Source organism: Balearica regulorum, chromosome 5, assembly GCF_011004875.1.
Source record: "Balearica regulorum gibbericeps isolate bBalReg1 chromosome 5, bBalReg1.pri, whole genome shotgun sequence".
Classification (NCBI taxonomy): domain Eukaryota; kingdom Metazoa; phylum Chordata; class Aves; order Gruiformes; family Gruidae; genus Balearica; species Balearica regulorum.
The window spans coordinates 19,609,158-19,623,944 of record NC_046188.1 but is presented as its reverse complement, the minus strand read 5'-3'; the positions used below and the strand labels follow the sequence as shown (position 1 = coordinate 19,623,944).

The 14,787-nt window shown below is 44.7% G+C and overlaps 1 protein-coding gene across 5 annotated transcripts in view; it reads right to left on the bottom strand.

Annotated features, from left to right (window-relative positions):
* FOXN3 (forkhead box N3) overlaps positions 1-14,787 on the bottom strand; it is a 213,632-nt gene that overhangs the window by 107,226 nt on the left and 91,619 nt on the right. For all 5 annotated transcript variants that reach the window (XM_075753727.1, XM_075753726.1, XM_075753729.1 and 2 more), the window contains exon 3: positions 2,820-2,956. In XM_075753727.1, the coding sequence (XP_075609842.1) occupies positions 2,820-2,956 (137 nt within the window). The remainder of the gene's footprint in view (positions 1-2,819; positions 2,957-14,787) is intronic.

The following is a 14,787-nucleotide window of genomic DNA, read 5'->3' as shown; positions in this document are numbered from 1 at the left end:
CACAGGGATATGTTCAACTCGTTGTGAATATATCAGAAATACATTCGAAAAATTATTTTGCCATGTAACTGCCAATACATAATTCAATTAATTCAACAGTCACTGATGGCCTAAGCCAGCCTCGTGTTGGTGTTTCGCCAGTCATTAGTAGATAAATAAATAAGTATTTTAGAAGACCACAGGAAGATTAAGTTTTATTTGACAGCAAAACTGCTGAAAGATATCTAGCTAAAAATAACAGCAAGACTACAGTTTCTTGATATAAAACCTGGCTTCCTTTGGGCCTCTATTTGTGAGGCACTTGCTTCTGCAGCCATGCAAGCTCTTTGTTTTATGATGCAGTCATTACAAGGAAGACTTGAAAGCACTTGGCAGCAGAAGCAGTGCAGCAGCAGCTCTGACATCCCACGGTTTCCAAGGAGAGGAAGTTTCCCTGTCAGTTTTGGAACTCACTTGCGGGTGTTTCGGTAGCACCTTCCCTCTCCCTCACTCAAGAAGATAGCTTTGCCACTTGCCCAGCTATGCCTGGACATCAGCAAAAGCAGTCAGTCTTTCAGAATGCTTTCTTAAATCCATTGCTCTTTGGAACGTGCCAGTACACCTCTCCTCACCCACACCTGAAAACAGGCTATGAGGTTCTGCCCACCCACCCCACTAGAAGAGGGCAGCATGACTTTTGCCCGAGGTCTGTGGCTCTGCAGGCATCTTTTGCTGCACGCAGCGAGGACGGGAGAGCAGCGGGCAGGCAGCTGTGCAGAGTGCAGGGCAGCCGCCCCGAGGCAGGCTCCCCAACACCCAGCACCCAGCCAGGGTGTCTCTCCAGGCTTGTCCCTGCAAGGACCACTCACACCAGCACTGCTGCATCACCTCCCTCAGCCTAACCCGGGAGAGCTATCTGCAAGCTCTTGCAGGCAACATCTGGCAGCATATTGCACAGTGGTTCTGGCAAACCCGACCCATTTAGCCAACAGTCACTTCAGGCATAAAAAAAAATCAGAGATCCTCCTGCTTTCAACTGCGTGTGTTTGCTGGATGTTTTTGCTTGCAGAGATTAGAAGGGATCAAAATCCCTCCATTTCTATGTCAGACATGCATTACACTTTCATTTGATTTAAAGAACCTCTGAATAAATATGTATGTACATAATTACAATATTCTTAAAAAGGCAACAGAAATGGTAAAGTGAGGCTCCGGTAACAAGCTTTGCTCAAACATGCGAATTACAATTTTAATGCCATTATTCAAATTATTTATCTGTCCTTCTGCAAAGCACTGTAGCAGTGGGATCGTTGGGAGCAGGGGAAAAGTAAAAGTGGGAAAATCCCTTCTAAGGGTGGTACTAAGGAAAACGTTTTTCTAGAGCTCCGCATGAAACAGCAGACAGAGTGACCCACGCTGCTTCAGGAAATCCCAGACTCCTGCCACTTCTCGCTGCTGGCTGACCTCGCGTCAGCCGCTCATTTCAAAACCGGGCACAGAAAAAACCCAGTGCCTGCAGTGCTCCCGACCTATGAGGGACACAAAACGCGTACCGGATCCCGATTTAAAAAAAAAAAAAAAAAAAAAAGTTTCAGAGCGGCTGCCGTTGCTGCGCAGGATTACCCGTCACCACGGCAACGGCGTGCGGCAGAGCCCCAACGGCCGGTCCTTTCGCCAGGCAATGCTGCGCAGCCCCGTGATGCAACGGCACCTGTCTGGGCTACGCGTTGCCAGGGAGACGCCCGCGTTGCTATGGCGACCATCACGCTCCTCGGGCGGCAAGGGCGGGAGGCGGCGGGCTCTCCCGCGCCAGCCCCGCGTCCCCATCTCCATCCTCATCCTCGCCCCCGGCCCTTTCCGCCGCAGCCCTCCCCACCACGCCTCAACACTAACGCTGAAACTGCTCCGGAAAAAAAAACCAAACCACCCCAAACCCAAAACCCCACAAGAGCCATCGCAGTCACTTCTCAGTTATGGTGATGCTGCTGACCCCTGCTACGGCTACCCTGATTTTGTGGGGTGCGGTACAGTGCTGGCCATGACCAGCATTTCTGACCCAATCGTGACATGCTGCCATGTTTGGAAAAAGTGAAGAAAACTATTTCTGTATTAGCAGCGAGGAGAAAGCAGTTGTGTCAAAACCCAGTGTTTGCTTCCCTGCTTGGTGGATGGCAGTCGTAGATTATCTCGCTTCCTTTGCTACGGTTAGTCATAAGCAACAGCCAGATCAAAACCAAATGCAAAACAAATAAAAAAATCCGCCCCACATCTATTTCACTGAAGTAAGGCAGAAAAATGGCTACTGCTCTCCCCACACCCCTCTAGGATAACCTGGAGGGCAGGCACTCACCCAGGGAGCATGTAACTACAACAAAGGCTGTTTAAGTCACCTGGGCACAGGGCTCACAGGGAGACCTGACGGTTGCACGGGCAACACAGGCCCCGTAGCATGCTTAGGGGAAAAAACCGAGCCTGTTTCCTCACAGCGAGGGTACTGTGCTTTCACCTACTGCAAAGGGAATAAGCGGACATTTCAGAGCTCTCTGCTTATATGCATTTTAATTTCAGGCGTCCTTTTGCCGTAAGGCTCTGTGGCTCACGCAGGACTGCAAGCTTCGCTCGGGGGACTCACTGCCGCCACGCAGGGGGACATGACACGGGCAGGTAAGGGCGTCCCGGACGCACACTGAGCAAGGCCAGGCTGCTGCCAATGCTCCCGGGCTTTCTTTGCTAGCACATTTCCAAACTGCATAGCTTAATTACATTTAACGTCTTACCCAAGATTCATATGCAACACTGGATGAAAACATTTAGAGTTGTAAAATTCATCTAGTTCTTACCTTTGATATGCCTGAGGAGATGTGGGAGGTGTATTGAACACATGCGAATATGGGTGATAGGGTGTCTTTTTCAAAGCCTGAATAAGATTTTGTCTATATTCTGGGTCTATACACCACAAGGACCCCTTTCCAATACTCTGCAAAGAAAAAAGAATTAAAAAAAAAAATCAAATATTTGATCTAATGGTATAGCCTTATTTATTTAGCAGTATTTGTCAGGAAAAGCAGTGGGTTTGAGTTTTTTGTCTGACAGAAGTGAACATAGTTTGCTTCCCAGAGATTATTGCTCCATTAATAATGTATTGAGACTGTATGATTTAAATCACACTTCTGGGGGGAAAAAATTAAGAACGAATGTTTGGTTGCTCCCCCCCCTTGTTACTAGTTAATATGATTTAATAATATGTGGCAATTTCCCCATCACCCCATATTGCAAAAATAAGAAGCTACAGTTACTGTTAAATGGAAACTTTGAAGAAAAGTAGATTCTTTTTGAAAGTGATTTTCTTTTCCTTTTCCTGTTACACTAACAAGAAACAGGGTTAAAAAGGAGGGGTTTAAACACCCTAGCAACTGTTTTAAAAATAAAAGGACTTAATCCTTCAACCCACATGACATCAGTGCCATTATACTACAAGAGGAAATTAATCATCTTTTTTCCCCCAAGGGGAAAAAGAATACCCAAAACCCCCAAAACAAACAAACAAAAAAGTCCACAGTATAATCAGAGTTTAAACCATTTAAGGGTGTTGTGAAATTGTGATCGGTTAAAACAACAGTTACTGTAATTACCCTTTCTGGACACACAGAGCAACTCAAGCAGTCAATCTGTAATGCGAAGACTACACTAAAATTTAGTATTTATTCTGCAGTTATGAGCAGTGCAATTTCAGCCCTTGTCTCAATCCCATCAGAGGTCAGAGTGCAGATATTTTGAATTGTTCTGTGGAAGTTCTCAAACAAACAGAAAAAACAACTTTCCCTTGGCTCCACTATGAAAGCATACAAAATGATAGCTCAGGAGCAGCCTTGGTCTGCTCCAGCATACGTAAAAGCAAACACCAGTCCTAATTACTGACTGAACTCCACTGGCAGTCTTTCAAGGCATTATGATAAGATTTTTGGTATATGTTGAAGTCTTCTGGAACAGGGGGAGGAGGCTGCGCCTCTAGCTGCTTTCCAACCCCGGGCCATCCCTTAACTCCAACTTCTATCAGTGGAGCAAGGCTCTCGGTTTCACATGTCAAACAACAAATGCACACAAACAAAAAAATGACACCAAAAGTGGGGTATTATTTCCTAAAGCCACAAGGAAGACCAAAACCAGACACTTGTTTCCTTTCAAAAACTTGTCATCTTTGTGAAGCCCCACCAACTCTTAAGAAATCCTCTGCCTTACTGACAGCTTTAGGATACACAGTGCAACATGCAAAGTGCTTACAGACCTCCTTCCGAGCTTACAGACAGCAAATCTGCACTAAATTCTCCCCCAAAAAAATAGAAAAATGAAAAATGAAAATCTTCTCCAACATCACTGGATGGCTCTGTGGGAACATCTTCCAAGTTCACAGCACCATGTCGGGAATTGGCCTGAAAGAAAAGGAGGGGGGCTGGCACAACCTGCAGGAGCCGCTTCTTTCAGAAACAAGCACATCTGCTGGAGAGGATGAAGAAGGAACCAAATTCTGCATGCTGCTCTAGTGGAACCAGGAACGTGGGGTCAAGCCTTTTCAGGACGGCAGGGTTCAAGCTCATCTCTCCCCTTGCTTCCCAAGGGCACTCTACCAGAAGGCCACTGAACAGCCTCAGGGGAGATATCCTCCACCTCTCGAGGTGAAGCAGGGCCCTTGCATGGCCTAAAAGCCCAAGATTCAAGGGGCTAGAGAGGGGCTAGAGAGAGTGAGCAAGCAAGACTCTTGGGCTTTCATCTCAGTCAAGCACTACAGCAGGTGACTAAAAGATCCACTGCGGGTGTCAGTGGCGGAAGCTGCGTGCCACACATCTCAGAACAGTTTGCAAAAAGGAGGTTGTTACGTTTAGCCCTCTTTTAAATATGGGACAATGAGCCAGAGACTTGACATGATAAGCCTGGTAAGTGACTTTTTAGGCAAAGGACAGAGTAAAAAATAGAATCCAAACCTCTCAAATTCCACTTCCATGCTCCATCCAAGAGCCAGCACAAGAACAACATAAAATTTCCTTTTAAGCAAGCAACACGCAAAACTAGGAAATTTTTTCAGGAGAAAACTTTTGTTGGATTCCTTACTCCTTACAGCATGGGATAAACTTAATAAAAAAAAAGCTAGACTTAAATACCATCTACCTTATTTGTACTTGCTGGAACACAACATATTGTTTCCAAATTTCTCTGTTTTTTCATTTACTTCCAAGACAGGCTTTTCATCTACCTGGAAGAGATTACTCCCAAAAACCCATCAGAGTTAGTTCAAGTTGAGGGCCTTACAAGATGAAGTCACTACTGAAGAGTAACTTCAAAACCTGTCATTACTGTTAAGCTAAATTTGTTTGGCTTGCCTATAGTCCTGCAAAAGCCAAAAATAATCTCACTGAAAAACAGAAACTCTCTCACACAAAAAGTATTGAGAAGAATTATATTCCTTGTTAACAGAAACACTGGGAAGGCAGACTTACTATATTTTCACTGCATCTGAGCTGACTTATAATTTAGCAGCAAAACCAAACAGAATTTAAGGAAAAGCTCTCCAGCTATGCAAAGTTCCCTGTTTAAGATAGTTACTTTTATTTTTCCACAATCACACAAGAGAGCAGAAATAAAACTGAAGTGTCATCTGGTTAAGGATCCTTCTTGACTGTCGGAGGTGTGAAGAGCTTCGTTAACTGTCTGTTTAGATGTGCCATTAGTCTTCCTATATACAGAGCAATCACAGGAAAGAAAATCATTGGAACTCAGACCCATTGGTTAGTGATTAATTTCCATCTTATGACACTTGGCGTGCTGCTTCACTACCTCCTCCAAGCCAAAAGTCAATAGTGGCTCCAATCAAAAACCAGCAAGGAAGGGAAAAAAAATATCTCTAGATTACATTTGTCTCCCAGGCAACAAGTGACTGAGGGGTGGGTAACAGCCCCCTGATCATCTCGGCACTGGAGTGCTTTCAGACCTCCCGACACACTGCCTCCTCCCAGGGCCAGGCACAGCTACCTTCCTCCCTCACCTCTGCCCGTCACAGGTTACTGCTTCTGCATTCATGTTTAAAGTTGTTAAAAATAAGGGGAGTGTTACTACAAGTCCCCTTCACCTTCTCCAAGAGTAGGCTATGGTTGCAGGTAAGCTATTTCAAAGGTACTAATGGGGAGAGAAAGCAATGCGTAGAAGTTACCCCATAAAAGTTTATGACTGAGTACTTTTTCTTTAAAAAAAATCCCGATTATTTTTTCTAGGAAGAAATTGTTATGCCTTTTTCTGTCACTTAATATATATGTAGATTGTATCAGGATATTGTGTGCTAAATCCCAACTTATTAATTCATTTGTTCTTTCTCATATCTCAAATACACAAATCAGATTCCTCCCCAACAATTAAAACCAGTGCATTGCCATGAAAAGGTACTTGATACACTCAGTGTTCAATTGTTTTTTCTCCCAATGGACTGCATATGAAAGTTTTAAAAGACTACGTTACACAACCTATTAGGAGCCAACAAAAATGTCTGGTCATCTTTTCGTACAATTGGAAAAAAGTTTGAAATTGAAAAATAAAAGAATGAAAATGCTGCTTGTCAGCTCTTTTGGTCGTTATGGTTAACAGCATTATCTACTATTAAAACTCCTCATTATAATGACTTTGGTTCCACATACCTTGCAACTAACTGCCTGGCCTTACATATCATCTATCGTCTGCCAAAGCTCAGTAAAAAAAATTGTGTGTTGAGCTCTTTCCAAGACCAACGGCTGGGAAAAAATACATACCCCGTCTATATAAAAATTCCGGCAAATGTTTATTTGAGGAATTTTGTTCCCTGGTTATTTTAGCACAGACTTGAAATGTGTTAGGAACACAACTTTTTTCCAGGGTTGTTCTTTTCATTGCCATACAGTCTGCCCAAAATAAAGCTTTGGGAAGAGAGCAGGTAGAGAAACTGCAAAACACGCGGGCTCAGAGGGATGCTGGCAATTTCAAATTGTACCTTCTGAAGCTCCCACTTTGAATCTGCATGAGATGATGCTGAAACCAAGGCGCCCACATGTCACAGCAACAGCATCACCACCGAGAGGGACCCTATGGGAACATCCCCCAAAATGGATGTAGTGGATGGAGGGGTCTGTGCTGCTATTGCTGCTTCCCTGGTCCTTGCTGCCCTGTTCTCCTCCCTGCCCTCTTGCATGTGCCCAGCCCTTCTTCCATAAGCCCATTTCAGTCGTTTTCCTTCAAAAAAACTATTGTGCTGGCATAATTTTATGTCATTTAAACTCATTAAGCTGGCTCACATGAAGGGTCTGATGAGTACCCAGCACTGCTGCAAAGCAGGGTATGGATGCAGGGGGCCTGGGAGGGGAACGGGAGCCCGTTCTGCAGCAGGAGCCGTGGTGACACTCCGATGCATCTCTTGGAACAGCACACCGAGAAAGGAAAACCAGGACTCTGGCTGGACACAAAGAGGAACAGGAAAACCGGCATGACAGAGAGCAGGCATAGGTGGGAGAGCTGGGGTGAGCTGGCAGGGAGGCTGGCAGACATGGGCCTAAGGGAAAGACCAAGAGAGCCGCACAGCCGAGACCACAGAGAGGGAGATGCTGGGCAGGGACACGTGGGGGCCAGAGGAAGCTGGGTAGGCTGGGAGGAGAGGAACTGAAACAAGACACCCATGAGCGCGTGAGCGACCACATAGCTCTGCACAGGCACCCCGACTACAGGCAAGCTGAGAATTATGAAGTGGAACTCTTTGAGTTAAGGACCTTGCCACTTTAAACAAGCAAACAAAACCAAAACCAAGCCAACAACTCCCCACTGAGTAGATCTGCCCTTTTTCTTCTCCACTACCAAACCAGGAGGGGATGACTGACCATGGCCAGACTCCCATGAGCCAAAACTGTCAGCAATATGAATTAGGCATATGGCTGCTACCCAGGCTGAAGCGGTATAGATGAACACCATCTTTGAGAACTATGCTGTGTTGGTTACAGGGGTGCTTCAGAAACTGTAAAAACAAGCAGAAAAAGCAGAAATCTCCTATTACTCGATAAAAGGACATGTCCATCTAGCATCTGCAGAACCAAGCTATCAAATCTTGAAATCACACCACTGTCACTTATCAGTCCCTGCCTAGCTCAATGTAAGTTGTTGCAGTCATTAACACAGGACCTGCGAATAACACTTAACACCTTCTGCAGCAATGAGGAACCTTTGGGTGTCAGTATTCACCATTACTGAGCTTAGGATTTGCTCTCATGGATGAAACCTACCATTGTTACGGCAAATGACCTCTTTGCAAGTAATAGTGGAGAGACTACTGGGTATCAAAAGGTGCTGACTCTAAAGAAATATTTATCCTGAGCTCATTGTGCCCAGTTACCCTGCAACAGCAGGCTGGAAGCAAACCCTTCAGACAGATTTGCCACCAAGTTTATCCATCGGAATGCCACACAGCTTCTACAGGTGTCCAAGTATGCCATGTGAGCACAGAAGTGTTTCTATAGGATCAAAAAGAAATGGATGATAGAAATATCCATGATGTCACCACAGAATTTAGAACAACCTTTTGAGTAACTACAGCCAGGACCAGCATCTGAAAAAAGAATTATTCTACACCAGAAATAGATTTCCGTGCATAAGGTACAAGCGAGAATAATGTTTCTCAACTTTTATGTTTGCATCACATCTCATGATGTAGCATGAAGTCATCAACCTCCTGTTCACAGACATGGTGTCTCTGGAACCACTGCTCACACTTGAGCATGCTAGCTCTGGGGGTGGTGAGAGCACGCCCAGGGCTGCCAGGCAGCAAGGACCTGTAGAAGCTCCCAAGAGAACAGGCATGATGGGAACACCTATCCATGAAAAGAGCAGGGTATTTCACCCACCACCGGACACTGCCATCACCCAAAACACAGAGCGGTTCTGGAAACCTTGACTAAAACAGGTTTCTGCTTGGTTCCCAGGGACAACAAACTAACATCAAGAATTCCTCCTCAACAAAATTCCTCTCTTCTCACCTTGTGAAAAGAAATTAAAAAATCTATTTCCTAAGAAAAGTGAGAGATTTTTGTGAGGAGACAAAGAGGCAGGAGGAAGGGAAGTAAAGTAGTTTCCAAGTGGCATCTCATGACATCCTGCCTTCAGCTCTGAAATGCACCAAAAGGAACACAATAAGCACTCCAAAATCCACCTCAGGAGAGAATGACTTGCTTAAATAATTTTCTTGCACTATGCAGAGAAACCTGCAAAGTGACTTAAAAACCATCCTGGAATACAACATAGATTACACATCCTTCACCAAATATGCCACTGCTCTTGAAGGTTTGCAAACGTTGTGGAGGCTCTATGGAAAAAGAGCAGCTTGTGATTACAAAATTCACTGAGACTAGAAATTACAACTGCTTGATGCCGTGTTGAATCAGCACTACAACAGCAAGGGCAGAGAGGCTTTTCAATATCCAAAGAGAACTTGTGCAACCAGGATCACTACTCAACGGCCAGCTCTGTGCTAGTTACTCCCAGACAGCAATGCTGAGAAGAGCATGCCTTACTTTTTTAGTTCAGCTACCCATCCCTCAGGTTAGCATCGCCCTCCTCTAAATGAAGGGCATCGCTGCTAAAATAGGACCAATGCGGAATTGTAGTTCCTTAATTTACATAAGGCAGAATTAGCATGCTAGTATCAAAACTGGGGAAAGATACTATATAACAAATTTTAAACTATTTAGCTGGCAAACACTGAGGAAGATTTCAGATTAAGATGCTGAAGTTGGTCTGTTTAGAACTCTGTTGATTACCTTTACTCATTGGTATTTCGAGTTATAAGGACAGATATCATGTTGCTTGCTCTGCTCACCTACATTGGTTCTTCAGTTTTAAATACTTTTTATGATTAGTCACAATAATAGTAAGCCTTTACCCTCCTTTAACAGCTATGTACCTTGCAGATGAGCCTGGTGGGTTGACTGCTTTTTTTTTTTAAACGAATGAAATAATTTGCAGACAGACACAAACAGAGCATTTGCACCATCTGAGGTCAGCTAGTTTAAAAAAAAATAAATACAACTGCTAAGGAATTCTTAAAGAAAGAAAAGCAAAGCCACTGCCAATGATTGCTATTATTATAAAACACATTCCTTAGATCCACTGTAATCTCATATAAAAACTACAAATAACTATTCATGAAGTTTAAGGGTAGATTTTCTTCATTCTCTTCCAACATTTCCAGCACAGACGAGTGAAATTCTATATGGCCAGTTTTAAAGAATTGCACTATAGACCTTAACAGCAACTTTAATGACAGTAACAATGTCATGGTAAGTGTTTATTTTTCAGAAACACTCACACAAAATTGCCCTTACCTATGAACTCAAAGAGTTAGAAACTTCCCCTGCCCTTCTGAGGAAAGTTTGGCAGTGTTATGTGACAGCTTGACACCAAGGGAAAACTGAAGTAGTATTTGCATGTAGCATAACAAAACCCTCACACCCACTACTGCATGTTTTCAACTCTTTTTTCAGTAAGCTAGCAGTCACAGCTCAGCTCAAGCACAAAGCTGAAAAAGAGCTCTGACTAGCTAAAACACAATTACATGACCATAAATATATGCTCATTTAATGCATGAAATTAAAGGTTTGATGAGAAGGCTTGCTGGAGTATAGTGTTCAACCCAAGTAAACCAGCTGCATCTAGAAATCACCGGTTTTTCTCAAGAAAACAAAAGGTTGGGGCTTTTTAAATCTTGTTTTGCTCCAAGTAAAAACATCCATTAGTTCAAATCACCCAAGTCCAAGTCTCTGCTTTCATGTTTATCTCTCGATATTTTAGCCCACCTGCTCAATGAGCTACCCCAGACATCAACACAGCCGTGAACCTTTTCAAGCCCTGGTCTGCCTTTAGAAAAGTGGCCTCATTCTGCCCCAAGGTCATTAACCATCTCTGTGCCTCTGGTGCCCTTCCAGTTACAAAATGGGCACTGTCTTTCCGACCAGAGAGATTGGGTGGATAAGTAACTTCACTGAGAATGAGAAATACAATTATAGTGGAAAAGGACTACTTAGCCTTGAAATAAAATAAAACCCCCAAAACAAACAGGAAGCCAAGCATGCAAATAAACAATGCTACAGGAATAAAGAGGCCAGACCAGTGCTGTGAATTAACAGCTGGAGAAAAGGAAAGGCTGTGGTATTCCATCACCAAAAAAAATACCCATTTCACAGGCGAGATGACAGTGGAAGATCCTGCAACACAAGAAAGTGCTATCAAAATGCACACTGTCCAGTGGTCTTCCAATGTTAAAGGAGTTCAAGTCTCATCAGCACAAGACGTACTACAAGTTTTCTTCGTCCCTTTGGATTTGTACGTGCTATCAGAGTGAAGGGCCCATTTTCTGCAGAGGGCCCTGCTCCCTTTAGCGGTGCCTTTAGAGGCTGACCCCCAGACAGATCCCCAAAGAGCGCCCCATAAGTAGAGCCACAGGCACAAGTCCTGTGACCTTATCTGCCTGTCCCGTGTAGAGCAAGGAAACAGTGGGTAACATCTCACAGCAATGCCTGCGAGACAGCACAGAAGTGACTGCACGGACAGTTCAGGGTTTACGCAAATGAAGGAATTCATGGGCTTTTAAGCATTTTTTTTACCTCGGCACTCCCCCTCATGTGTACAGAGGACTCAGAAATGTCTTCTAGTGCATGTCCTAGACACCCAGCAAGCCCGAGCTGCTGCCAAAGACTGCCAACCCAAGGCATGTCCCCAGAGTCCAGGCTCCTGATGCCACAAGGGGCACTTCAACATCGGGTCTGGAACGATTCTCTATCGTCACTTCAGCCATGGTGACCCACCACCAGATGACACCATGGGCACAGATGGTCCACTGCTCCTCCACTTCTCCTCCAGCACCTGTATGTCCACGGGCACAGGCAAGCTCGCACGATACTATTGCCTACAGCCTGCAGTGGATCTGGCTACGCCGCATTAGCTTCCCACTGCTCTCATTATAAAATGACTCCTCCAACAGGCTCAGGAGGTGTTGCATTATGTCAACCAACTCCAAGAGTCACATTTAGCTTGTTAAGTATCTCCTTGTTGAGTTTATATGCAAACCACCCTATAAAGCTATTCGACTGCCATATGGAAATCCTGCAAGCAACTGAAGAAAGCAGTGTTGTTAACTGCCCTTACACAATGCCTCGCTCCTATATAAAGCGGTAGCATGTTGTTTCATGCTAGTGCCTAGCAACCCCAGACGTCCCCCAAAGCCTCTCCAGGCTAGGCGAAGTCTGGGTGCTGAAGAAGACAGGCTGTGACACTGCTGGGGAGGAACAAAGTGCAAGATCAAACAGACACAGGGAGACTGGGCTGGGAAGGCAGGAGAGCCCAGAAGACAAGCCTGTCAGCATGACGGGCTGTCACACGGCATACTTGAGGGAGATTAGGTAGCGAGTAGCATTAATAATGCTGTTTCAGCCTATAGAATTTCTGCGTATACATGGAAAGTGTAATTATCCCTACTCTATTGAAAAGAAAATTGAGGAGACACAGAAACAAAGGAATAAAAAAGAAGTTAAGTGCTCAAGGTCACCTATAAAGTCAAAGGCAAAAGAAAAAAGAAAAAAAAATCCCTGAGACTCCAGACCAACAGCCCATTTACTGGGATGTGCTAATTTCATGTCAGAGGGGCACTCATTTAAATAACCACTGGTCATCTGATACTCTTCACATTATCTACATTATACAATTGGAAAAGACACAAATTGCCTTTTCTTATAAATATATAGTTACATTGTATATGAAAACCTAGCAATAATTTTAAAACACAACCCTTCACCCAACAGATATTCAAAAAATTATTCAACACATATATCTGTGCTAAAGGTTTGCGGGTCATTTTTTGCCTACTAGCGTATTAATGATGAAATAAGCCAGTGAGTGAATTTCCAGGGGAAGGGGTTAACAGCTAGTAGAGATGGGTGGGAGGGAGTAGGTTGCACTAAATCCATTAGCAATGACAAATAAAAATAGAAATAAGGAAGACCTGACAAAAGCTAATGGATTTGCATCATTCCCCCCTATAACTGTTTATTTAATGTAGGGTTTTTCCTTGCTCAGTATTTAATGTTGGTTTGCACAATGAATTGAGGGGGAAAACCAGGCACTTTGATAAATGATTTGAAAGGCTGCCTGGATGTAGGGTTTCCAAGTGGCCCTGGGCTCTTCAGGGAATCAAAGCTGTGCTCCATCCTGAGCCCAGCTCAGCAGCCTCAATAGATCCCCATCACCTGCAGCAGGCACACGCTCAAGAAAACCCTTCTCTGGCAACAGACACCTCAGTGTTACTGCATATCTATCAACACACAGATTATTCTGCCACTTACATATGCATTTTCTGCTTGTGTCCCATTTCTACACTAAGTTCAGAGATACTTGGATTTTATTATCATTTCTCTTTCTCTCTCTCTCTCTCCTTTCTTATGGCTGAATGAAACCCCAGAAAGCAAAACAAAGCAAAACAACCCCAAAGCAGCCTACACCGATCTTCCTTCTACCAAAACACCAGGTACCATCACAAGGCTCTTGAGAAACGCCTCCTCAACTAGTAAGATCAATGGCTCTGCAATAAAGGCAAACCAGGACAGGACCAGTTTAGCTCCAGCAGCAAAACGGCCTCCTGCAGGGAGGTCAGAACTCAGACGCTCCAGCAAGCACACTCCATCTCAGACACCTGGCACCCTGGTGGGACTAAAATGGCAGCACCTGCAGGAGAGCACTTTTCTCACCTGGTGGGATTTGACATCTTGTTTCTATTGTAATACAAACCAAGCAAGAAATCCCACCTGAGAGCCACACCACTGAGACCTACACATGGCCAGATGGGGAACAGCAAGCCCCCACCAGGCCCAGTTGTGGAGGAAGAGCACGACCACCTTTGGCACTAACCTCTGCCCACATCTTCTGGAGAGTCGGACGTAAAAGCCTTCTCAAGAGAGGCAGAAACACAGCTTGATTGCATCACAGCCTTCCGGTGCAGGGAGGCTCTGACCTCAAGACTGCGAGGGAATTACACACCTGGGCAGAGACAGGGAGTGGGCTGCTAAGCCGCCTGCCTGCCTCCACCCACTGTCATGTCACAGGTCACTAAAATGCACCTTCTCCCAACCCTACCTGGAACTGTGATCTCTCTCGGCAGCTGCCCCACAACACGCCTGTACACAAGAGCATAAAGGCTCTTCCCGCTGCAGCTGGCAAGATGCCCCACAGCCGACTGGTGGCAGGAGACAGCCTCACCGCAGGCACAGACAGGAGACACCATGGCACGTCCTCCCACCCCCGCCACACAGCCAACAAGCCCGGTCCCCTTGCCCACCCCACAGGCGTACAGCACCAGCCTGCGCCCAGCCCAAGGGGACGAGCATCCTACCAGCAAAGGTCAGGCAGGGGGAAGTAGGCAAGAAATTGTCCTCAGCAGAAGGATGTGGTGGCAAGGGGAGAAAGCAGCTACATTGCTGGGTCTTATCCAAGTTATCCTCAAGGTGGAGTAAGTTAAAAGAAACTATACAGGAACTTCTCATTATGAGAGCAATTAATTAGGATGTGCTTACATTTCCTCCTGTTTTTATTTTAAGTCCTCTGTAGAAGCACAGGCTTGTAAAAACAGTAAGAGATGAAGTTGCTTAGCCTTCAAAGTCTGTTTTTTCACAGCCAGATTCATAAAAACTGTAAGAAGACTCCCCTTATTTTTTTTCTCCACACAGCATCTCAAAAATAGATTTGATAATTATATTTTTTTTGTTG